We start from the raw sequence: 24,203 nt of genomic DNA, 5'->3' as shown, positions 1-24,203 counted from the left end.
GCTTCGTTATACTACTTCTTTATGTAAATCTAAGTAATAATGTAATATCATAAATACATATCTTATAATAAAATTGATAAGTTTTGTGAACTGCCACTTGATATTAGATTAATTATATTGTTTGGTTGTATTGCTTTTTAAAATCGATTGATAAAATCAATTAATATAATTATAGTAATGTTCCTTATAAATAGGAGTAGATGTTTTGATTGATTAAGATAATGTATTGTTACACTAAATAATTGTTAGAGAAATTTATGGTAACATTAATAGGTAAAATATAAGGTGGACTATAATATTATTAATTAAAAAAAAGAGTCCAAACAATTTTCATAGGTAGATTTTTCAAGACTGCTTACCTTTTAATAGTATAGATTAAGTCTGAAAACTTGACAATTGGTTTAGAACCCATAACCGAACATAACCTAAAAACCCGAAAGTTCGGTTCGGTTCGGTTAGGCATGGTCAGAACCGGAAGGACACAGAAGAAAGAAGGATTGTTGTGCAAGACGCTTTTTTAGTTCCTTTCTTATAAGATCCGTTTCTCATCCGGAGAAAAAGCTAAATCGAAATCGAAATCGAAATCGAGGGACAAAAGAGATCTGTAGAAGAAGATGGAGTGTGTATTCGGTTTAGTGGGGGAGGGATTCGCGATAGTGGCGGCGGATACATCGGCGGTTCACAGCATACTCCTCCACAAAAACAACGAGGACAAGATCATGCTTCTTGACTCTCACAAGCTCGTTGCTGCCAGCGGCGAGCCTGGCGACCGGTAAGATGCTCCTCTTTCTCTCCTTCTCTCTCTCTCTATAGATAGTGCTTATAGTTTCGAATTGGGGACGTTTGATTAGGGTTCAGTTTACGGAGTACGTTCAGAAGAACGTGTCCTTGTACAAGTTCCGCAACGGTATCCCTTTGACTACTGCCGCCGCCGCCAACTTCACTCGCGGCGAGCTCGCCACTGCTTTGAGAAAGGTCTCCTCTTTGATTCATGTTATGGAGGGATTGTTTACATTTAAAGCTTTCTTGTGAATTAAAAATTGAAGCTTTCCTCTGTAACTGATAGTTTATTTCTTAAGTTTGTGAGTTTGAATTGTCTAGTTAAGGTTTGCCTCGGTAGGACTTCAATTTAAGTAAAGAGATGTGGCTGAGAAAAAAATGCCTATGTTTTTCACCGTTGGAATTGTAGTGTGAGTGAGTATCCCAATCTTAAAAAGGAACTTACTGACATGTTATCTACTTATGATTGTATCATATTTTGTTTTGTCTGGTTAAGTTCTGTGCTTTATTTTCATATAAATCATGCTTCATATGTGAATTGTCTAGTTAGGCTCTGTGCTTTATTTTCATATAAATCATGGTATCATATTGGAAGTGTTCTGTGCGTGAATGTCATTTAAAGCAGTGCGAGTGTCATATAAAGGATGTTATCATATTAGAATTGTTTTGTGCTTGAATGGCATATAAAGCATGGTAGTGATCGTCTAAAGAGAACTGAACACTGGAAGAGTTCTCAAGTTTCCTTAAATTGTTTTAGTCTGACTGAAATTACTGATGCATCTTTTATTTTTTGTGCAAAAGATGAACTCGGGTTGAAGGTTTCTCATGTCTAAGCTTTGTTTTAGACTGTTCAAGGCTAGAAATGCTTTCTACCGTATTTGTCAGCTGTCACAATAGACCCAGATGGCCTTTTCTGTGGAGTTTCTTGTTTCTATTATGTTTATGATTTTATCATTGATGTCCACAAATTTAAGATCTCTCTTTGTTTTTTCTTTTTGCTTTTATTGTCTTCGATCAGAATCCGTACTCCGTGAATATCTTGATGGCTGGCTACGACAATGAGAGTGGCGCATCCCTTTACTACATCGACTACATTGCAACCCTTCACAAAGTTGACAAGGGAGCTTTCGGCTACGGCTCTTACTTCTCCCTCTCCACCATGGACAGGCATTACCGCCCCGACATGTCTGTTGAGGAAGCCATCGAACTGGTCGACAAATGCATACTTGAGATCCGATCAAGACTGGTCGTTGCGCCTCCTAACTTTGTGATCAAGATTGTTGACAAAGACGGAGCTCGTGATTACGCTTGGCGCCAGTCCGTACAGGACGTCACTACTGCTGCTGTCTGAGTTAGTTTGCTTTATGCTGTTACATTTGCTTTTATTTTGGAGACTATGTTTCTGACTTCTTTATTTAGTTTGAGAATCAAACATTGAGCATCAAGCAAATGATATATTTCTTCAGACAGTACGAAGTAAAATCTCACCCAAAACAATGTCTCAAAACAAATATACACAAAGCATAAATGAAATCACATATGGAATACAAAGGGAAGCAAGTGGAATCAGTAGAATTTGAGAGCTAGGAGGCTGACTCCGAAGAAGAGAAGAGATGGTGAGAGAGCATAGGCGGATGAAGGAGTGAGAGAAGGTTGACTGGTGCTTCCTTCGTCGTCAGACGTAGGAGCAGCTCCGTCCACGGTTGGTGTAAAAGGTCTAGTTGCATCGGACTGTGGCGTCTGAGCTGCTGGAGTTGGCTCTGGAACTATGGGAGTTGTTGATGGACCTGGAGACATCGCCGGTCCTAATGTACCAGCAGGTCCTGTTCCAAACAAAAGCTCTAATCAGTTAATCGTCCAAGCAAAACTAACCATGTGATATAATCGAGATAGTGATGTGATTAATTGTTTTTACCAGGAGCAGCAGCTGGAGCAATATTGGCTGTTCCAAAAATATAAGAAAATCAGAAATAAAATATTATATAATTGATTTAATCAGGTACATAAAAATGCAATGTTTTTTTTTTTGACAAAATATAAAAATGCAATGTTGTAGTGTATTTACCTTTGCATTGAAGAGGGACTCTAGGCATGTTGCAAGCACGTGGAAGAGAGACGGCGGTTGTACGGTTAATCGGGATATTAAAAGGAACGCTTCCGGTGACAATAAGACAGAGACATCCCATTCCTCCGGTAGTCAAAGACTTTAATGAGTTACAACAATCAGTGGAAGGTGAAGTTCCGTTGCTACTGCTGTTGGTTAAAATGCTCATACAAGGACCTACGGTGGTCATCATAGACGGAGTACATTGGCTAAGCGGCGGTTGCTGGCTACGTACTGAAGAAGCTAGCACTGCGATTAAGGCCACTAACACGATCGTTATTCCTGAGATCTTGGACATTGTAGATCAATTAAAGCTTGTTTGTTGTTCTTGCGTTTGAAGGAGTGTTGTGATGAAGTAGTAAGCAATTATGGTTTTATAGGTAGACAAAAGTGGAGGGAACGAGGCAATATAGGTCAACTACTATAACTAATTGTGTTCTTTTTTCCGTTAATAGGGTCGTTTGTGGTAGTGACTTGCCAGTGAGGTGCATACACGTGTATAGAGGAGTGTGGTAGATAGCTATCTAACTGGTGTTTGATTGTGTTAGATGAACCACTTTCCATGGTTGGTTCTGTTTTGGTAACTAACTAATCAAGAAATTCCATTTTAACTTAAAAGCGCCATTAGAGCATTTTAAATGACAGTTTTTAATCAAAAAAAAATGACAGTTTTTAAATGACAGTTTTTTTTTTTGATCCAAAAAAATGACAGTTTTTAATGCTGAATTTCCATGAATAAAGTAATACAAAAAAGAAAAATGTAACAACTGAAGAGAATTGTCTTTGTTTAAGAAACTTTACCAAGATTTTTTTTCCATCTGGTGAATTATTAAACAAGAACAAGTATCACAAGATAGGTCCAAACTTTACCAAGATTCATTCATACGACATTTATCACTCAGAAGTAAGGCTGGACATTTTATCCGTTAAATTTAAAAAATTAGGAAGAGAATATCCAATCCGATCCATAAATATATAAATGCATGTATATCTTGATTATATTTAAAGTTCTAAATGTATAAAATTATATAATTATTATTCTAACATATTGATTTGACAGATTCTATTCACATTATTACTTATATAAAAGTATTACATAAAAGGAAGATAAAATATTTATGATAATTATAATTTTTTCTTAAGTTTTGTGTTATTATAATTTTTAACTAGGTTAAAAAATTTACAAAATATGTAGATTCACTACTTCTTTTAATTTTTATCTTTTATATCATGCAAAAAATATTTTACAAAACCAATTTGTATCAATTTTTTTAAAGATTTTTTGTATTAATACAAATAAGATATGCGTAAGTATTCGCAAATATCCACAAATATCTATTTATTTTCCGGATATCCATTTTTCCGAATACCGTATTTTCCGAAGCAAAGAAAATCGGAAAATTAGATATCAGTAACATTCGAATCAAATCACCAATACCTTCAAAAACCCGAATATTCGATCCGTGCCCATGCCTACTCAGAAGTTCTATTGAAAGACTCGATACAATAGGTGTCTTGTCTTTTACTTGGTAACACACACACACACATATATATATATATAATATATAACACACAACATTTTTTATAGCCACGTGTAATCACTAAAATAATTTTTAATTTTTTTAGAAAAATAGATGGGTCTATCTAACATATATTATAGCTTTTATTAAACTAGTTATAAAATTGATTAATAGTGTATAAAAAATATTCTACATTTTTTTCCTTAAATAAAAACTATGGAACTACCTAATATAACTAATATATATATATATATATATATATGTATAAATTAATGACTATGAATAATAAAAGATTTGATAATAATTTTGTATTATCCCTCCTTTAAGTTTTATTTTATATTATTTTTAAAAATTAAACAATCACATCTAATACTATAAAGAAGAGGATCTCTCTTCTCCTATGTTACCACGTCAGTAAATCGGTCTCTCTCAGCGTGACACGTGGTAATGAGATACGATCCGCAGCGTTTCAAAAACACCAATTTTTGTTATAGTTTCATCAATATGATGTATTTTTAATTTTTTTTTCAAAACTGCTATTTTTAAAGTTTTAATTTTATATTGAAATATAGTATATTTAGGATTGTGATTTAGGGATTAGGATAAAGAAAATTTTATTGATTGTTTCATCAATAGGTTGTATTTTTAAATATTTTTTAAAAACTGTTATTTTCGGATAGTTTTCATTTTAAAAAGAAATATAGGAGATTTAGGATTGTGATTTAGAGATTAGGATAACATGAATTTTTGTTGATAGATGAGTATTCTTTCAGATTTTTTCATCAATAGGTTGTATTTTTAAATATGTTTTAAAACCTGCTATTTTTGGAAAGTTTTCATTTTATAGAAAATATAGTATTTGATATTGTGATTTAGAGATTAGGATAACAAGAATTTTTATTGATAGATAAGTATTCTTTCAGATTATCAATATGTTGTATTTTTAATTTTTTTTTTTAAATCCTATTTTGGAAATTTTAATTTTATAGAGAAATATAGTAGATTTAGGATTTTGGTTTAGGGATTATGATAACAAGAATTTTTGTTGATATATGAGTATTAGTTCAGAATTTTCATCAATATGTTGTAAATATTTTTTTTTTTAAACTGCTATTTTTTGGAAAGTTTTCATTTTATAGAGAATTATAGTAGAATTGGGATTGTGATTTAGAGATTAGGATAACAAGGAATTTTTTAAAAGATAAGTATTCATTCATAAATTTTCATAAATAGGTTGAATTTTTAAATATTTTTTTTTTGAAAAAAACTTCTATTTTTTGGAAATTTTCATTTTATAGAGAACTATTGTAGATTTGAGATTATGATTTAAAAATTAGGATAACATGAATTTTTGTTGATAGATTAATATTCTTTCAGAATTTTTTATCAATAGATTGTATTTTTAATTTTTTTAAACTGCTAATTTTGTAAAGTTTTTATTTTATAAAAATATAGTATTTGATATTGTGATTTATAGATTATGATTACAAGAATTTTTGTTGATAGATAAGTATTCTTTCAGATTTTTCATCAATATGTTGTATTTTTTTTTTTAAAGTTCTATTTTTGGAAAATTTTCATTTTATAGAGAAATATAGTAGATTTAGGATTGTGATTTAGAGATTATGATTACAAGAATTTTTGTTTATATATGAGTATTAGTTCAGAATTTTTCATCAATATGTTGTAAATATTTTTTTAAACTACTATTTTGGAAAATTTTCATTTTATAGAGAATTATAGTAGAATTTGGATTGTGATTTAGAGATTAGCATAACAAGAATTTTTGTTGATAGATAAGTATTCTTTCATAATTTTTCATAAATAGGTTGTATTTTTAAATATTTTTTTGGAAAAAACTTCTATTTTTGGAAAGTTTTCATTTTATAGAGAACTATTGTATATTTGAGATTGTGATTTAAAAATCAGGATAACATGAATTTTTGTTGATAGATGAGTATTCTTTCAAAAATTTTCATCAATAGATTGTATTTTTAAATATTTTTTAAAGAACTGCTATTTTTGGAAAATTTTCATTTTATAGAGAAATATAGTATATTTAATTTCGTGATTAGAGATTAGGTTAACAAGAACTTTTGTTGATAGATAAGTATTCTTTCCGAATTTTTCATCAATTTGTTGTATTTTTAAATATTCTTTAAAAACTGATATTTTTGGAAAGTTTTTATTTTATAGAGAAATATAGTAGATTAAGGATTGTGATTTAGAGATTATGATAAGAATTTTTGTTGACATATGAGTAATAGTTTAGAATTTTTCATCAATATGTTGTAAATAGTTTTTTTTAAACTGCTATTTTGAAAAGTTTTCATTTGAGAATTATAGTAGAATTGGGATTGTGATTTAGAGATTAGGATATAAAGAATTTTTGTTGATAGATAAGTATTCATTCAAAAAATTCATCAATAGGTTGTATTTTTAAATATTTTTTTTGAAAAAACTGCTATTTTTGGAATGTTTTCATTTTATAGAGAACTATTGTAGATTTGAGATTGTGATGTTAAAATTAGGATAACATGAATTGTTTTTGATAGATGAGTATTTTTTTCAGAATTTTTCATTAATAGTTTGTATTTTTAAATATTTTTTTTAAAACTGCTATTTTCGGATAGTTTTCATTTTATAGAGAAATATAGGAGATTTAAGATTGTGATTTAGAGATTAGGATAACAAAAATTTTTGTTGATATATAAGTATTCCTTCAGAATTTTTCATCAATAAGTTGTATTTTCAAATATTTCTTTTTTAAGATTGCTATTTTGGAAAGTTTTCATTTTATAGAGAAATATAGGAGATTTAGGATTTTGATTTAGAGATTATGATAACAATAATTTTTTTTGGTATATGTGTATTAGTTCAGAATTTTTCATCAATATATTGTAAATATTTTTTTTAAAAAACTGCTATTTTTGGAAAATTTGTATTTTATAGAGAATTATAGTAGAATTGGGATTTTGATTTAGAGAATGAGATAACAAGAATTTTTGTTGATAGATAAGTATTCATTCAGAATTTTTCATCAATAGGTTGTAATTTTCATATATATATATATTTTAAATTGCTATTTTTGGAAATTTTTCATTTTAAAGAGAAATATAGGAGATTTTGGATTGTGATTTAGAGATTATGATAACATGAATTTTTGTTGATAGATGTGTATTCTTTCAGAATTTTTCATCAATAGGTTGTATTTTTAAATATATTTTTTTAAAACTGCTAATTTTGTAAAGTTTTCATTTTATAGAGAAATATAGTATATTTGATATTGTAATTTAGAGATTATGATAACAAGAATTGTTTTTGATAGATGAGTATTATTTCGGAATTTTTCATCAATATGTTGTTTTTTTAATTTTTTTTTTTTAAAACTGCTATTTTGGAAAGTTTTCATTTTATAGAGAAATATAGTAGATTTATGATTGTTATTTAGAGATTATGAAACAAGAATTTTTGCTGATATATAACAAGAATTACTATGTTTTACATGTTGATAGTAGTTTTATTATTCACATTAGACATATGAATTTTTAGGTCTTGATATTTTTCTTGTTAGATGTCATAATAAATCTGAACTTGTTAGAAATGTTTTTGAAATAATCTAAACTATTTTTGTTATTTTATATGTCAATTAAAAATAAAAATATAGAAGCTAAAGTTAAATATTTTATAATTGTTTTTAAACGTAAAATATATACATATACGAACTATTATTTATGTTTTATAAAAAATAGAAAATACTTAATTTTAGTCTCAATATATTTATTTTTATACCTAATATATTATTATATAATAAAATAAATTTATTTATTAATTTGCGATTCACCCGCGGTCGATCCGGTGACCCGTTGACTAGGACAGTCATCCAGTTCAGTGTCGGGGTCAAAACATTGACTAGAGCCTACCTGAAATCCAGCAAGCTTAAGGCCGGTGATGTTTGTGGCTGAGTTATGTTTAAAAAAAAAAAACTGAAGAATTGTTCATGTTATAAAAGACTAGTGAATTGCGTTCAACTGCCAAAATGGATATGCCATTATCTATTTCCAGTCTGATATTATGTGTTCAGGAATAAGCTTAACAGATGACCGATGGTCAACGTTCAAGAAAAACGTTCCAGCCATCGAACATGCTGTCAAGAAAATGGAATCACGTGTCTGAACAACTTCTTTTTTTTTTGTCTGAACAACATTTGATTAATTCTCCTTTCTAAAACATGTGTCAGTGTCTGCTAAATCTCTGTTATGGGAATGTTTTCTTATGCAACTGGTTTTTCTCTCTTTGCATTTTAGAATCGGTCGTAATGTGTTTCTCAGAGGACCTGGCAAATGAGCCACTTTTTTTTGTAGGAGTATCCATATCGGTTAACCAATCCCAACAAAACCAAATTTGCCCAAAAAGAAATAACGAACTCACCTGAAAACGGTCAGTAAAATATAGAATCGGTACATTTATTCTCAACCTTTTGTACGATATATACTTTTGCGTCCAAAAGGATTTACAAAGTAGAAAATAAACAAACAAATAACAGCGTGCGATCTTCAAAACCTAACAGAAATAGCTCTCTTTGCCTTTTCTGGATGATAAGTTTCTACCTCCAACTCTCTCCGAGGCTGAAGCCTCTGAAGCGGCAATCCGAAGTTGATCAATCAAGGCATGTGTATTGCCTTCAACTGCTAGAATCTCTCCAAGCTGTTTACTTCCGATCACCACTTTTGCTTTCCAAACTCCATTTCTTCTTTGGGGAGACACTTGAATCGTTGCCCCAACTCTTTTAGGGCTTAGTGTAGCTTGCCTAACAAGGTACCCTAGAGTTTCCTCCCTCTTTATTGGCGGCAACGAGCTGCAACTACGACTTCTGCAATATTCTTCCATTATCTTTTTGGAATCTCTCTCAACTACTCTGACTGAAGAGCCACCACCGTCAGATACTGCTCTTTGAGAGCAATTCCCCATCTTCAAAGAAATTAAATATGAAAAAGAAGAAACAGAGAGGTAGAAACGAAACTTAAGAGTTTGATTTGACTTACTTGCTGGTTCTTGATGGGTTTGTTATTTATACAAATATATCATTACGTATATGCTAATATACAAAATATTATCATCATACAAGAAATATACGTATTGCATACGGACAAATAGTTAATATGACCCGTGAGGTTGTCACCAATAATGTGTTTTATTTTCGCTTAGTGCACCAATAAACTATTAACAGCGGCCAGTAGCAATATCATCGTTATTAATTTTCTTATTGTAAACTTAGAGATAATATTTATTATTATCGTTTTTAGTTTTAGGACTGCTTTGTTGGTAGGAAAGGAATATCAGAAACGAGATCCCGTGACCTTATGTAGAAGTAAAATTCATTAACGCGGCGGCCATACATGAATCATCGTCTGGTTCACATTTTTTTAGTCATTTGTCATCATTTGAATGATTCTTAATATCTTTTTTTTTTGTTAAAGATGATTCTTAAAATCTTTAAAATCTTTAAAAAATATATTATAATTTTCCATAAATTAATTATCAAATTGATTAGTAATGTACAAAAGAATATTCTCAATTTTTCTTAAATAAAAATTACATAACTATCTAATATGATTAATATATATATATATGATAATTAATGATTATTTTATTATATAAAATTTGGTTCCTCAAAATTACTAAATAACATGATCGTGACATGTGTCAATCAAGAATAATATTGTGACATGTGTAAAAAAATATAAAATATTATTTTTGTAAGATTTAAAAAAGATTTAAAAAAGGAAAACAATTATCACAAAATATTATTTTACCTTTTTAATATATAGAAGAGAAAATTTACTATTACATAATATTATACAATTATATTTTTTTAGATAATATGAAATATTTTTATAAATTTGGTACTTTTTACAATTCGTTTTTAATATCACTACTATTTTATAAATTTATTTGTTAATTAAATAGTTTCTGGTATCATGTTTATCATCAATCAAAAATAATATTGCGAAATGTGTAAAAAATATAAAATATTTTTTGTTTAAGATTTAAAAAAATATTTAGAGAAAATTATTTCACAAAAATATTATTTTACTGTTTCTTTTTAATATTTAAAAAATAAAATTACTATTAAATAATATTATACAGTTATATTTTATTTAGATAATACTAAATATTTTTTTAAAAATTTGGTACTTCTTACAATTCGTTTTTAATATCACTACTATTTTATATATCGTATTTGTTAATTAAATAGGTTTTGTTATCATATTTATCACTAAATTCTTTTAAAATACTATTTTATAATCTTTTACAATTCTCCTTGATCAGAGTTTAAAGAAAAAGGAAACAAATTATCTTTAGGTTAGGATTTAAAAAAGAAAAAACTATTCACAAATCTCTTTTATTATGATTTTAGAAAAATAAAATTATTATCACATAATCGCTTTAAAGTTTATAATTAACATGATCGTGGGACATGACAATAAATATTTTAAGATTTTGACATGTGTTTAAATTTTTTTTATCATAAATACATAATTATCTTATTCAAAAATATGTAATAGTAACATTTTTGAAAAAAAAATCCTAAGCAAAGAAAAGTAATTGTAAAAATCTACTTAAAAATAATTTTCCTTTTTATAAAAAAGGTTATAATTTTCGTTTTTAAAGATAACTATAAGATAACTATAAGAGAAAAGAGTAACTATTAAAATAATATCTTAAAGAAAATGAATTATAAAACCGTACAAGTACTTTTCCCAAAACAAAATCCTACAAGTAGCATAAGTTATTTAATAAAAATCATAAATGAAAACTAATTATAAAATAAGTAACATTTTTTAAGAAAAAGAATTCTCAACAAAATAAATTTGTAAAAGTACTCCTATTATTTTCTTACAAATAACTAACTTTCCTTTTTAGTAGATAATTGTATGTTATAAAAAGCTATAAACCAAAACTAATTACAAATAATTCACAAGACACAATAGTTTTCTTATTACTTTCACAAAACACAATAATATTACATTAACTAAGATTAATTATAAAACAAGTAATTTTCCTTTTCAAAAGCTTAAATAAAATAAAATTGTAAAAGTAATCTAAGTTTTCTTATAAATAATTTAATATCTATTTTAATAGATAATTTTATGTTTAAAAATTATAAACCAAAAATAACTTCAAATATTTCACCTGATATGACTTTGACTAACTTTCATTTTTTGGATTAGAATAACTTTCGTTTTTTAAACTCCTAAATAAATGAGATTTTTAAAATAATTTTTTTCTTTTAAAATCCTAACCAAAAGGAAATTTATAAAAAATCCTAACAAAAGGGAATTGTAAAAACTTATTTAATTTTAATTTTCTTAATAATTTAATGAAAAACATGATACTAAAAGTTATGTAATTAAAATTTGTAGAACTTATATTAAAAACAACTTTAAAAAAAAAATTTAAAAGCCGTTAATATTTACTGGAATTAAATATTTGATAGTAATTTTACTTTTCTAAATCAAAGACAAAAGATAATTGTATAATGTACTGTAATTTTAGTTTTTCTTCTCTCTAAAACTAAGAAAACCGTAAAAAGAATATTATATAGTAATTTATTAAAAAATTAAAAAAATAGATTTGTATTGTATTTTTAAATCCTAAGAAAAATAAAATTGTAAAAAAAAATTGGAAATTAAAAAAGGATGATTTGATGATGGACATGATACTTAAATTTATTTAATTACCAAAAAGAATTTGTAAAATTATTAGTGATGTGAATTGTAATATAATAATTATAGAAGTATTTAATAATAACTTGAAATAATGATTTGATATTAATTTTTTTTCCTGAAATTCTAAACAGAAAATAATTGTAATAGATTAAACGATAGTATTTCTTCTTTTTACAAAAGTTCTAAATAAGAGACATTTATAAAATATAATATTCTCCATTTTTTAAATATTAACGAAAAGAAAATTTTAGAAACTTATTTAATGGTAATTTTAAATAAGATTTTGATGACAAACATGGTCCTAAAACTATTTAGTTAATAAAAAACAAAATTAAAATATTTATGTAATTGGTCTTTAAATATGTTTGGTCAAATGAAAATCAAACGCATGTTTGATATACAATTTCATGTTTGGTCATGAAAAATTGTTATTGCTACTGTAGATGCTTTTTATATGTTTTTGGTCTGTTTCATCGTCATTGTATTACATTTTTATTTTAATATGTAGTATTGCTTTTTAATTTATTTTAGTTAAACTGCTATTATGGAAATATATAATTAAGAAATAATGAAATAAGAAAATTATTTAACATAGGATAAGAGATAACATTTTTTGTTGCATGTATGTAATTGTGCATGAGTTGATGACACCACCTAGATACTTTAATCCATAACAAAATTAAATGAAATCAACTGTTTTGGTAAGTCTTACTTTTTTATCAAAAGAGAATATTATTTCATACATGTATTGAAACTTAATAAACTATGCTCGATTAAGTGTTTAGCGACCTAAACATAAAAATTATCAAGTTATAAAAAATTAGTGCATCTAAAAAATAATAAACCAATGTTACCTACTTTAGAAAAGTGAGTCAATCACACACCAATTGTTTTAATAGGCTATATGATACTAATTTTTACTAGACATTTACCTTCTAGTTCTGATGATTGCTAAGTACTCATCAACTGCACTAAATATGCATAATTTTGCACTAAATATGCATAATTTTCTTTGTCTAGATACGATACATTAGAAAAAATTATTTATAACATTCTATATGAAATTATCAACATTAAAAAATTACAAACCTCACAAATGGGGATATATCATTAGTTTAATTATTTTAATGTGATATATATAATCTATGTAAGGGTTATTAGTCATTACAATATTTTAAAAGTTGTGATATATGAATTTTTAGTCAATACCATATTCTAAAAATCTTGCCAAAAATATAAATCTTGATAAAAATACTGTACATGTCACATATGTTGATGGTATGTTACATTTTTCAAAAACTAATATCATTTTTTGTAAAAATGATAATTACATCTAAGCAAAAAAAATATTAAAAATCAATTGTCAAATAATGTTTATGAGATTTCTCTAACGATGCCTCAGAACATATTAAATTGCAAAAAAAAAAGAGTATTTCACATGCATAATATTAATATAAGTTCATTTTTTACCCTAGTATAACAAAAAGTTTGACACTGGAGATATATTACAAGAAACATCTATGAAATGAGAAACTCTCAATAATGATCCTAACTGAGATTCTACAATACTTGTTGGTCAAGTCAAACAAATGGGTCAATCTAAAGAAAATAACAATACAAAACAATCACTTCATTATTTACTAATCAAGAAGTAGTTTAACAACCTAGTCACAAAGAAGACCGACCAAAAACAAACGGAATTAATTCTGTTCGCAACACAGAGGGCACTCTGTTTCCTAACAGAGCAAAAGAGGCAAATATTTTAAAGAACTGTAGGAAAAGTAGGAGGGAAAGTTGGCCACCAATATTAAAGCCACCTTTTGTCAATATTTACTCCCCCTTATTTATACCCTTCCTTGAATCCCACTCCATCAAACAAACATAACCCAACAAAACAAAACTTAAAAAGGATTCTGTTCTCTCCAAAGTCCAAACACATCTCCAAGGAAACATGAAAACTGCAAGAGGTCTAGTAGTGTTGCTTACAGTTTTTATGGCTGTGATGTCTTCTACAAGAGTCTCTGCTCAGTCCAGCTGCACAACCGCGTTGATCAGCATGTCTCCTTGTCTCAACTACATTACCGGAAACACTACCTCTCCTTCTCAGCAATGCTGCAGTCAGTTGGGTAATGTAGTCAGGTCTTCTCCTGACTGTTTGTGTCAAGCCCTCAACGGTGGAGGCTCTCAGCTTAGGATCAACGTTAACCAAACACAGGCTCTTGCCTTGCCTAGGGCTTGTAATGTTCAAACTCCTCCTGTCAGTCGCTGTAACAACGGTAAGAAAAATTCAAGAAAGTCAAGATTGTTCCAAACCCCCAAAACTTGTGAATCTTATGAAGTACGATAACATTATTTCAGGTGGTGGTTCTACTGCTGACTCTCCTACAGGTTTACCAAACACTTCAGGTAAATGAATTTTAAAAACATGCAAGGAAGACACACCAATCTCAATATATTTTGTGTTATCTAATGCATTCATTTTGGGAATAGGACCAGGAAATGGATCGAAAACTGTGCCAGTAGGAGAAGGAGATGGATCATCGTCACATGGAAGCTCTATCAAGTTCTCATATCCTCTTCTTGCCTTTCTTTCTGTGGCTTCCTACATCGCAATCTTTTTGAAACTCTGATTTCTTCCAATCCACGTTTCTCCGGAAAACGATGAAGCTTTTATGCCCCATTCAGATTGCATTTTTTTTATTGTTCCCTATTTATTCACATTTCCTTGAGATTTATGTAATGTATTCTATCTTCTATGTATCCCCTACTCTCCCGGTAGCATGTTGGATCTCTTTACCTTTAATAATAAACATTATTTTCCAAAACACAAATTTGAAAAACAGAACATTAACTCTCTCGAGAGAGATGGCTTTTGATGGTAGCAATCTGAATGTTTTTGATGTTTGAATTAAATAATTTTGAATGTTGATACGTGTTGATACGAGAACTTGTTACAACTTACAACTATCTACTTTTACTAACATGTTGATACGAGAACTTGTCACAACTTCCGTTTGAATTAAATAATTTTGAATGTTGATACGAGAATATTGGCCCAAATGATTAATGGGCTTTTATGGCGTATTAGAATCATTTAAAAATAAAACCGTTTTTAATAGACAATAGGTTACATAACCATCCATATATACCATGGAATCACCAAAAATATTCCTCCGGCCGTTTAATCTCTCAGACGCCGAAGAGGTTCTTAAATGGGCCGGTGACGATGACGTGACACGTTACCTCCGTTGGGACTCCGTTAAGACTATAGAAGAAGCCCAACAACTCATCCTCCAAAAGGCTATACCACACCCATGGCGCCGTTCCATCTCTTTGCTTGACGACGGTCGTTCAATCGGTTGTGTCTCCATCAGGCCTGATTCCGGAGATGGTAGTTGCCGGGCTAACCTCGGATACGCAGTCTCCAAAGAGTTTTGGGGGCGGGGGATAGCCACCGCTGCGGTGAGGATGGCGGTGGACCAAGCTTTCGAGGCTTTTCCGGCAGTAGTGAGGCTACAAGCGGTGGTGGAAGTGGAGAATAAAGCGTCTCAGAAGGTTTTGGAGAAAGTTGGGTTTGAAAAAGAGGGTTTGCTTAAAAAGTATGGTTTTTGCAAAGGAGTGGTTAGAGATATGTTTTTGTATAGTTTTGTTAATTATGCTAAGTAATATAATAACTAAGGAAATAATGGGAAGTAACTTGATAAGATCAGTCGAAAACTCGAAATGATCTTTTTTAGTTTGCAAAGAAAAAGATGACTACGGCAACGAGCGATGGTCCCTTTTGTCTCTATGTCCTTATCATGTCATAAGTTGTTCTAAGTCGTGCCATATGAATTATGATATATGATGACTTTTCTCTTTAGTTCAATGTTAGACTGAAGAAACTAAATATACGAAGATATAGCTTTAACGTCTTGTCTATAATCCATCAAATAATATGTTTGGTTAAATATTTGAGGTCGCGTTGTGGCATCTATTACAGAATAGAAAATGTTCGGCTTATTCAGATGGGTGTTAACCATAAAAACAAGACGTCATAGTCAGTAGATATATAAAAATATTTGGGAAGAATACGGAAATAAAGATTTAAAATGTGTGTGAAAAGTCTTTGAGAAGTATCAAAGAGCACGCATGCGACTTGAACAGAAGACATGCATAGTGTCGTCAAAATGATAATGTTTTACTATATTTCTTGTCTTATCAAATCTTAAATGTGTCTTCATATTCAACCACTTTCATATATACATATTATCGATCAGAACATTTTCCATCTACTATCTATATATCATCCTTAAACCTTGCATAAACGAATTGTTTTTGACAAATTCGTTTGCTAGTAACTCTTACTTGAGTTTTTGTATTAAGTGATCAGCTGGTGGAAGTTTTTATATTTTTTAGATATTCATATATATACTTAATATCTTGTTTTATTAAACTTAATGATTCAGAGAAAAAGGAGAGATGAAAACTAAAGTTGTTAGTTGTAATTTTATAGATATATTAGATTCTTTCATAAACAAATGAAAAAAAAAATCGTTCTGTTTCAAGTAATATAACCAACATTTTTAATTCTCAAACAACACCAAGTTGTGTAAAATTATATTAGATCCGTGCTATGCATATTATTAGGTTCATGTATAAAAGGTTAAATGGGCCTATGGCTCGAGGTTTTAATTGGAAAATGAAATGGAATAAGTCTTTCTAGATTGGTCGCCAAGTGTTTTTATATCTTTTTACGAGTTTCTCAGTTCATAATAGTTGGTACGTAACATAATCTGCAATTGAAGAAAAGAGCTAGTCACTCTTCTTGATTTGTGCTTGTCAATTCTAAACACCGATATGAATTGAATAAAGCATCGAGGGACATCAGCCATCGATACTAAATTGTTTAAATTGTTGATAGACGCGCACACAAATTAATGGTGTTACAAACACATTTTTCTAAAGAGAAGACGATAAAACACAATTTGAATAAATCGTGGCCAAGGTAACCCAACAAAACCAAAAGGAAGAAACCAACGTTCAGTCATCGAAAGAAAGTTCGGAGTTTGGAAAAAGAAATGGAAAATCCTTGATAACTTGCCTCGCTATGACGTCAAGACCCAAAATAGAACTGTGCATGCAACAATGGTTCTTCACAATTTTATCAGGCTTCACAAGATTCCAGATGCTGATTTTGAAGATATGGATAGCAGTGGTCAAGCACAACAAAGACAACGGATTGAAGAAGAAGAGCTTAGTAGATTTGAAAAAGAAAAAATAACAACGGATGGTCAATATATGAATAACGTACGAGATGAGATTGCAAACATGATTTGGAATGAACATTTGTAATTTATTTTATTTATTGGATTTTTTTTAATTTAAAGGTCATGTTATTATTATTATTATTATTTAATTTATTTATTTTATTATTGATATTAGAATAAATATTATTTTTAGATTATAATATTTAGAAAATAATATATATTGAAATTTATTTTTCAAATTTAATACTTATTTAAAATATTTTTAAATATCTTAATGTTTATATATTCATTTATTTTATTAAAAAATTCATACTGCAACTTATACATCAAAAAGATTATCAGTCAATAGTTTTTTTAAAAATCATCTCTTATTTCTACTGCAGACTTACCGCAAGAATTTACAGTTTTTACCACATAATTTTTACTGCAACTTACTTCAAATTACAAATCATACTGGAAATCAGCTATGTCACCGGTGGGAGCCAGTATTGAGAGAGTTAAGGCCAAATGTATTCGCATTGTGTGGTCACTCCTCTTCCACAAATATTATGATTTCACTCTTCTTTTTTTTTTCCCTTTTTTGTCACTGTATTTCACTCTCTCTTATTAAAATTATTTATTTTACTTTTCTGCGTAAAAGATAGATGATGCAACAGGGAAGATGTTAGCTTATATGGTCCCTTTCTGGTCCACGTGGAAGCAACTCTTGGTGCTTTCAGAGGGGTTATTTGCTGGGACCCATCTATAATTCTTAAAAGAGTGGGTCCTTTTCTGACAACAGCAGAGAGATTAGATTCTGATCCCACGGACGGTCACGATGATATGATGGATTGTGTTCACGAGCCATGACACGACATATGATGCTTCATTAGTTCTACTGTGATCAGTGCCGGTAGAGATCCAGATATCCAAAAAAATTAGAGTATTAGGATCTGAGTCGAATTCGTAATTTTAGTATTCCCACCTGGATTTGTGCCTTCCAAAAATCTGCATTTCAGATATATGCAAATATCTGGATATATGGAGTTGGATCCATAAATTTTCTTTTTAAAATATTTTTAAACTAATTTTAAAAATAATAGATAAATTAAATGTTTATACAAAATTTCTAAAAATATATAAATAAGATTATATAAAATTAAAATAATATTATAAAACTAAGTTTATGTATAATATATCACTATAATTATAAATAAAACTTTAAATTTAATATATTCAAAAATATGGATGCAGATTCGGATATCCAAACTTAAAATTTAAAATATCCAGATCCGATATATACGATATTTTACTATCCAGATCAGAACATTCCAGATATTCTATTTTGGAACAGATCCTGATTGTATCCCGGATTGTATCATGATACCAGATAGTCTTAGTCCTAATTGTGACTTTACACCGTTAAATTCATTCATAATTAATTAATTAATTACTAGTTTTACAAAAACAAAAACAATGCTTAAAGCCATTCATGATTTCTGTCCCTATTTTTGATTGGTATTTCAGTTATTTTATTAATTTTGTTCTATCAAGTTATATAGTGGAGAACACGATATGTATACTAGCGATAGAAATCAATCCGTAAAGATAATATAAACATATAGGCATATGCGGTAATGATTCTAATTAAAAGAAGTATTGATAGTTGTCTAGAAAAGAAGTATTGATTTTGTAGACACTTCTGAATTGGTTTAAAATGAACTAACTACATTTTCTATTAATATTTTTACCAATCATAAAATCATAATCACTCAAGGATCTGCGATTTAAAAAAAAATAACAAACGAACTAAAGTATGTTTCTTGACATTGATATATTAATATATCCATGAAGTATGTAACAGTTCGACTACGGAATAATGTTAAAATGTTTCCGTGTTAGACATAGCAAGTGTGTGATAAACTATAAATTATTTATCAGTGTGCACAATGTCCACCTTGCAAAGAGACCAGCAAGCTAAGCAAAAGAGATCAGTTAAGATTGTGAAATATATTCGTACGTATGATCGTATCTCATTCCATTCCGATGCTGAGTGACCAAGTCCACCCACACTCCCATGCTAACAATATTACCATCATCACCTAAAAGGTACCAGAAATCATTACACGAAAGGAAAATTTGCATCAAAGATTTTGATTTACAGATGGAAATTGCTTGTAAACAATTCTGGGTAATGAAACATCATCTCGATTTGTCTCCCGTTGAGAAAATTAGTTGCTTGTTGCATTGAGTAATTAGTTACTCCACTCCTTTCCTGGTTACGATATGGTTTGATTTTAGGGCATCTCCAACTCCATTCTATTTTTCACTCTAAAATAGAGTTTAGAGTAAAAAATGCTTCAATAGTATTCTATTTCTCACTCTATTTAAAATAGTTTACTTCAAATATAGAGTAAGTTGTTTTTTTTTTCATCTCTCTATTTTTTATTCTAAAATAAAGTATCATTGGAGCAAACTCCATCTCTATTATAGAATCACTTTATTTTAAAGTAAAAAATAGAGTGAACCCTTAAAGATGCTCTTACTAAAAACCCGTACATTTCTTAAATTATAAAACTAATGCTTTGTACCAATGGAAAATTATCTAAACACACCTTAATGAAGCGATGAAAGTAAACCATATATCCATTTCTATTCATTATGTGACCAGGTTTAATAATAACAAAATATATGCAGTTTTAGTTCTTTTTTTTTTTTTTTGAACAACATATGCAGTTTTAGTTCAAAATAGCATGTAGCTAGTTAAACTGAATGAAACCATCTCAAAATAAAAAAGCCTGAAAACGAAAATGAAATTCATTGCTTTGTAAGATTTTTTTGGGAAAGCGTTTAACCTATATGTGTACCTTAATTCGATCTAGGGATGAATATGGCTTGGGTTAAATCTGGAAATGGATACAAACATCAGGGAAGAATTCACACCTAGAAACCGACAAACATCACCAGTTTTGTATATAATTTCTGTATCTTTTTCATTTTATTGGAAATTAAGGAGATGTTTCAGACATGATTTTAATATCTAAAATCCATTCTCTTTTCATCTCTTATTTTGAAGGAAAATGAAATAGAATAAGATTATTTTATTTCTACATTTTCGTTTCTGAAAATCATATTCTTAATTTTTTTGTTCTTTCCACCGTTTACTATGTTGGATTTTGTGTAGAACAATCACCTAATCACCAATAAGTAAGAAGTACCTTGCCTCTATATTCATTCATCTATGAACTTAAATGGCCTACTGTTACCCGGACCATGCTCTATGGGAAGGAGGTAACACCTTTCTGGTTTTTTTTTTTTAACCACAGAGGTAACACCTTTCTGGTTATAGTGCGCTTAAGCCTCTTCTTTTTCATAAAACAAGTAAATGAAATAAGCAAGTAATGAGGTATATGCAACACGAGAAATGCCAACTTCTTTTTTATTTAATTGATAAAGTTCCTTCCACCAATAAGCAGAAGACGAAGGGCCAGTAGAAAACGACGTGAGTGGTATCTTGGCACACCGAAAAGCAGAAAATAAATTCATAAATTCATAAATAATGGCAGACAAAATAATAATAATGTAATAAATTAATAAAATTAATGAATATTTGGGAAGTTCCACTACATGAAGTTAAAAGCTCTGAGTAGTTTTCATCTTAATTTCCTCACCCACTGATTTTCATTGTACCTCCCTCTCTCTATACTAAACTTATACTACACAGACTATAACTATACACATTAAATTACTGATAGTTGCATGAAGAGTATATATATGGTGTATGTGTGTCTTTAAGACTTCAGTGCTATGTTTCTGGTATGCAACTTCATGGCGAGTTTTGAGGGTTTTTAGATATGGAAGAGAATCGGTGGGGCTGTTCTTTTCTCTTCTTTTCCCTCAGGTCATCGAAACTATAACCCACTAATAAGTCACAAACATTAAAAAAAGCAAAAGCAAACGGATCAATTTTTTCTTTTTATTTTTTATCTATTTATTTTCCTATTTTTGTTTGCTTCTTCTTCCTCCAAACTCTAGCAGAACGTTTTACGTTTACATGCGAGAAAGTCGGGAGTGAAAAAATATCTTTTTTTTTTTGTTTTCCTTCAAATAATAAAGTTCTCATCTTTTCAGTTACTTTCATTTTGTGTTTCTCTTTTACTCTACTTTTCTCTTTCTTTGTTGTACAACTTCAAATTTTTTTCCTTCTTCTCAGCATCATGGAGGCAACAGAACTGCTTCACCTTTATTTTCTCTGAAACGTTCCACAAAGCCTGAAACTTTTCTGATCGTTGAGGTTAGTTTTCATTAAAAGATTCTCTCTTTGCAAATTAAGACTATTCAGTTCAAAGTTTTGGTTTTTTCTTGAGCAGTGAATTATGCTAAAGAAGAGATCGAGAAGCAAGCAAGCATTAATGGCTGATACGAACCAGAAGCAGAGCAAACCCACGCCCAAAACGTTTCCACGCCTCTTCACAGCTTTCAGCAGCTTCAAAAGCTTCACTGAAAACGACGCCGTCGCGAGTCCAACCTCAATCCTCGACACCAAACCTTTCTCTGTTTTGAAAAACCCTTTTGTATCCGATAACCCGAAAACCCACGAACCCGAGACCCGGCTCAAGCTCGAACACACAAGAATCGGACTCGCCATTGTCCAAGATGAAAACCCGGTACCTGAATTATTCTCCCGACCAAGATCCGGAACAATACTATTCGGGTCGCAACTCCGGATCCGGGTCCCGGACTCTCCACGTTCCTCGTCGGATTTCGGGACCAAGACGAAAAATTCTCCGGTTTCCCCTCCGCCGGAAGAGACAAAGAAAGCGGGTATCAGGTCGACCCGAATCTTCACGGGCTATTTCTCGACCGCCGATATGGAACTGTCGGAGGACTACACGTGCGTGACGTGTCACGGGCCTAACCCGAAAACGATCCATATATTCGATAACTGTATCGTTGAGAGCCAACCCGGGGTCGTTTTCTTTCGAAGCTCCGACCCGGTTAACGGTTCCGAGTATTTACCACCTGACAGTTTTCTCAGTAGCTGCTGTAACTGTAAGAAGAATCTTGGACCTCGTGATGACATTTTCATGTACAGGTAAAATTCATATTTTTCTTACACCTCATTCATACATAAAAATGAATTAAACTATATAATGTTTTTTACACCTAATTCATATATAGAAATGAATTAAACTATATAATATCTTTTACACCTCATTCATACATAAAAATGAATTAAACTATATAATATTTTTGTAATTGAATTTTACAAAGGTAATTAACAAATTTGCGGTGACTTATTTTTGCAGGGGAGATAGAGCCTTCTGTAGCAGCGAATGCAGGTCTTTGGAGATGATGTCGGAAGAAACTGACATTTAATTAAATAAGCTTTTACTGATATTAAAAAGATGTTATGATAATGACTAAAATAAATAAGAAGTTGTAGTGTTAAGAAAATAATTATGTTAAGATATAAATTTTGTTTAATGTTATTTTTGTTGCTCAGGGCAGAGTTGGTATCTGTATCTATCAATCAATCTATGTGTATTATGTGTATCCATGGTGCATAATCATAAACATGTAATAATTGTAGAGAGCACAATAAACTAATACATATTTTGATATATATATATATAATATATGTTTATTTATTTATTGAATATCTTTTTTTGGTCGAAATTTATTGAGTATTTATGAAAATTTTAAATGAATTTCAGCAGTATATAATTAATCTGTATTAATTTTAAATGAATTTCAGCAGTATATAATTAATCTGTTTATTAATATGTCAAGTGGTGTTATCAATAGAGACTAATCTGTTTTTCAGCATGTCAAAGCCCAACTGCCCAAGCTCGGTTGGTCAATAAGTGACCGAACTAGCTATTTCGGCATCTTAAAAAAAAAATTATAATTCTAGTTGTTCAAAAGAAAAAAATAACAATAATTCTTTAGCGCTTCTCAAAGATGCGCACATAAACACGTACGTCTTTCTCTTCAATTTGGTCATGTAGGATGTAGCGCATCTTGGTGTTCAAAGAAAAAAAAAATGGATGTAGCGACATCCATACTGCTATAGTGCTATTAGACAAATGTTAATTAGAGCTTTAGTTGGAACTGAAATGTTAATTCTGCTTCGATAATGGCCACACCATATCGACTCTGGATCATTGTATCAACATCCCATATTCACATGTGGTCATTTTATCACACATTCCGTGGCACTAGGCTTTGGTTCAAACTTAACCAAGTCTATTATCTATTAGTACTAGAAATCCCCATTAATGTTGAAAGATTGTATTTTTTCATAAATAAAAAAAAACTGAAATGTATTTGTTTTAAGACTTATGTTTCTCCATTGTAAAAAATATTGTGTCTTTCGTAAAAAAAAATGAACTCTATTAATTTTAAGAGTTGTATCTTTTAATTATATAAAAAAATGTTTTAAAAAGTAGCTAAAATATCTCAATAAGTGTCTATTCCAATTATTAGTTTAAATGATGTGTCTTCTTAAAAGTTGTCTATTAGTTTAAATGTTGCGTCTTCTCATTATAAAAGTCAAATTAAAAATAGAAATCCTAATAAATGTTTAAAATTGTGTATTTTCAGAAGAATTGTTTTTTTCATTATATAAAAAGTTATCTTTTCATAAAAAAAACTAAACTCTATTAGTTTTAACAGTTGCGTATTTTCATTATCAAAATAAATTAGTTTAAAAAGTAGTTACATTATCCCAATTAGTGTCATTCTACAGTTATTAGTTTTAAGAGTTGTGTCTTCTTACTATAAAATCAAAAAATAATCATAAATTTTTTATTTAATATTAAAGTTGTGTCTTTTC

At 29.5% G+C, this 24,203-nt stretch overlaps 6 protein-coding genes across 6 annotated transcripts; 4 read left to right on the top strand and 2 right to left on the bottom strand.

Moving 5' to 3' along the window:
• The first annotated feature begins 534 nt into the window (after window positions 1-534).
• Window positions 535-2,245, top strand: LOC108839330 (proteasome subunit beta type-2-A). The gene is made up of 3 exons (XM_018612114.2): window positions 535-772; window positions 852-975; window positions 1,799-2,245. The coding sequence occupies exons 1-3, from the start codon at window positions 615-617 to the stop codon at window positions 2,129-2,131; spliced, it is 615 nt and encodes a 204-aa protein (XP_018467616.2). The 5' UTR covers window positions 535-614; the 3' UTR covers window positions 2,132-2,245.
• LOC108830561 (non-specific lipid transfer protein GPI-anchored 20) lies at window positions 2,215-3,249 on the bottom strand. Its single transcript, XM_018604163.2, has 3 exons — window positions 2,846-3,249; window positions 2,696-2,722; window positions 2,215-2,603 (listed from the first exon to the last, which is right to left on the bottom strand). Exons 1-3 carry the CDS (start codon window positions 3,180-3,182, stop codon window positions 2,347-2,349), a joined length of 621 nt encoding a protein of 206 aa, XP_018459665.2. The 5' UTR covers window positions 3,183-3,249; the 3' UTR covers window positions 2,215-2,346.
• Window positions 3,250-8,854: 5,605 nt separating this feature from the next.
• On the bottom strand, window positions 8,855-9,456 carry LOC108830570 (uncharacterized). The gene has a single exon (XM_018604171.2). It carries the CDS (start codon window positions 9,373-9,375, stop codon window positions 8,968-8,970), a length of 408 nt encoding a protein of 135 aa, XP_018459673.1. The 5' UTR covers window positions 9,376-9,456; the 3' UTR covers window positions 8,855-8,967.
• A 4,551-nt stretch (window positions 9,457-14,007) lies between these two features.
• On the top strand, window positions 14,008-14,937 carry LOC108830566 (non-specific lipid transfer protein GPI-anchored 5). Its single transcript, XM_018604168.1, has 3 exons — window positions 14,008-14,413; window positions 14,496-14,543; window positions 14,628-14,937. Exons 1-3 carry the CDS (start codon window positions 14,089-14,091, stop codon window positions 14,765-14,767), a joined length of 513 nt encoding a protein of 170 aa, XP_018459670.1. The 5' UTR covers window positions 14,008-14,088; the 3' UTR covers window positions 14,768-14,937.
• Window positions 14,938-15,229: 292 nt separating this feature from the next.
• Window positions 15,230-16,005, top strand: LOC108830565 (uncharacterized). The gene has a single exon (XM_018604167.2). The coding sequence runs from the start codon at window positions 15,288-15,290 to the stop codon at window positions 15,801-15,803; it is 516 nt and encodes a 171-aa protein (XP_018459669.1). The 5' UTR covers window positions 15,230-15,287; the 3' UTR covers window positions 15,804-16,005.
• A 5,044-nt stretch (window positions 16,006-21,049) lies between these two features.
• On the top strand, window positions 21,050-23,020 carry LOC108830575 (FCS-Like Zinc finger 8). The gene is made up of 4 exons (XM_018604179.2): window positions 21,050-21,266; window positions 21,579-21,659; window positions 21,736-22,460; window positions 22,675-23,020. The coding sequence occupies exons 3-4, from the start codon at window positions 21,742-21,744 to the stop codon at window positions 22,742-22,744; spliced, it is 789 nt and encodes a 262-aa protein (XP_018459681.1). The 5' UTR covers window positions 21,050-21,266; window positions 21,579-21,659; window positions 21,736-21,741; the 3' UTR covers window positions 22,745-23,020.
• The last annotated feature ends 1,183 nt before the right edge of the window (window positions 23,021-24,203 follow it).

This window comes from Raphanus sativus, chromosome 6 (genome assembly GCF_000801105.2).
Source record: "Raphanus sativus cultivar WK10039 chromosome 6, ASM80110v3, whole genome shotgun sequence".
NCBI classification, from domain to species: domain Eukaryota; kingdom Viridiplantae; phylum Streptophyta; class Magnoliopsida; order Brassicales; family Brassicaceae; genus Raphanus; species Raphanus sativus.
This window is presented reverse-complemented; position numbering and strand designations above follow the sequence as displayed.

Coding starts and splice junctions, on each gene's coding strand:
- LOC108830570 (XM_018604171.2), bottom strand. CDS start 9,375: ATGGGGAATTGCTCTCAAAGAGCAGTATCTGACGGTGGTGGCTCTTCA.
- LOC108830561 (XM_018604163.2), bottom strand. CDS start 3,182: ATGTCCAAGATCTCAGGAATAACGATCGTGTTAGTGGCCTTAATCGCA. Junction 2,723..2,845: donor AGTCCCTCTTCAATGCAAAG/GTAAATACACTA, acceptor TTTTTGGAACAG/CCAATATTGCTCCAGCTGCT. Junction 2,604..2,695: donor TGCTCCAGCTGCTGCTCCTG/GTAAAAACAATT, acceptor TGTTTGGAACAG/GACCTGCTGGTACATTAGGA.
- LOC108830566 (XM_018604168.1), top strand. CDS start 14,089: ATGAAAACTGCAAGAGGTCTAGTAGTGTTGCTTACAGTTTTTATGGCT. Junction 14,414..14,495: donor TGTCAGTCGCTGTAACAACG/GTAAGAAAAATT, acceptor ACATTATTTCAG/GTGGTGGTTCTACTGCTGAC. Junction 14,544..14,627: donor AGGTTTACCAAACACTTCAG/GTAAATGAATTT, acceptor TTTTGGGAATAG/GACCAGGAAATGGATCGAAA.
- LOC108839330 (XM_018612114.2), top strand. CDS start 615: ATGGAGTGTGTATTCGGTTTAGTGGGGGAGGGATTCGCGATAGTGGCG. Junction 773..851: donor AGCGGCGAGCCTGGCGACCG/GTAAGATGCTCC, acceptor ACGTTTGATTAG/GGTTCAGTTTACGGAGTACG. Junction 976..1,798: donor TCGCCACTGCTTTGAGAAAG/GTCTCCTCTTTG, acceptor GTCTTCGATCAG/AATCCGTACTCCGTGAATAT.
- LOC108830575 (XM_018604179.2), top strand. CDS start 21,742: ATGCTAAAGAAGAGATCGAGAAGCAAGCAAGCATTAATGGCTGATACG. Junction 22,461..22,674: donor GATGACATTTTCATGTACAG/GTAAAATTCATA, acceptor TTATTTTTGCAG/GGGAGATAGAGCCTTCTGTA.
- LOC108830565 (XM_018604167.2), top strand. CDS start 15,288: ATGGAATCACCAAAAATATTCCTCCGGCCGTTTAATCTCTCAGACGCC.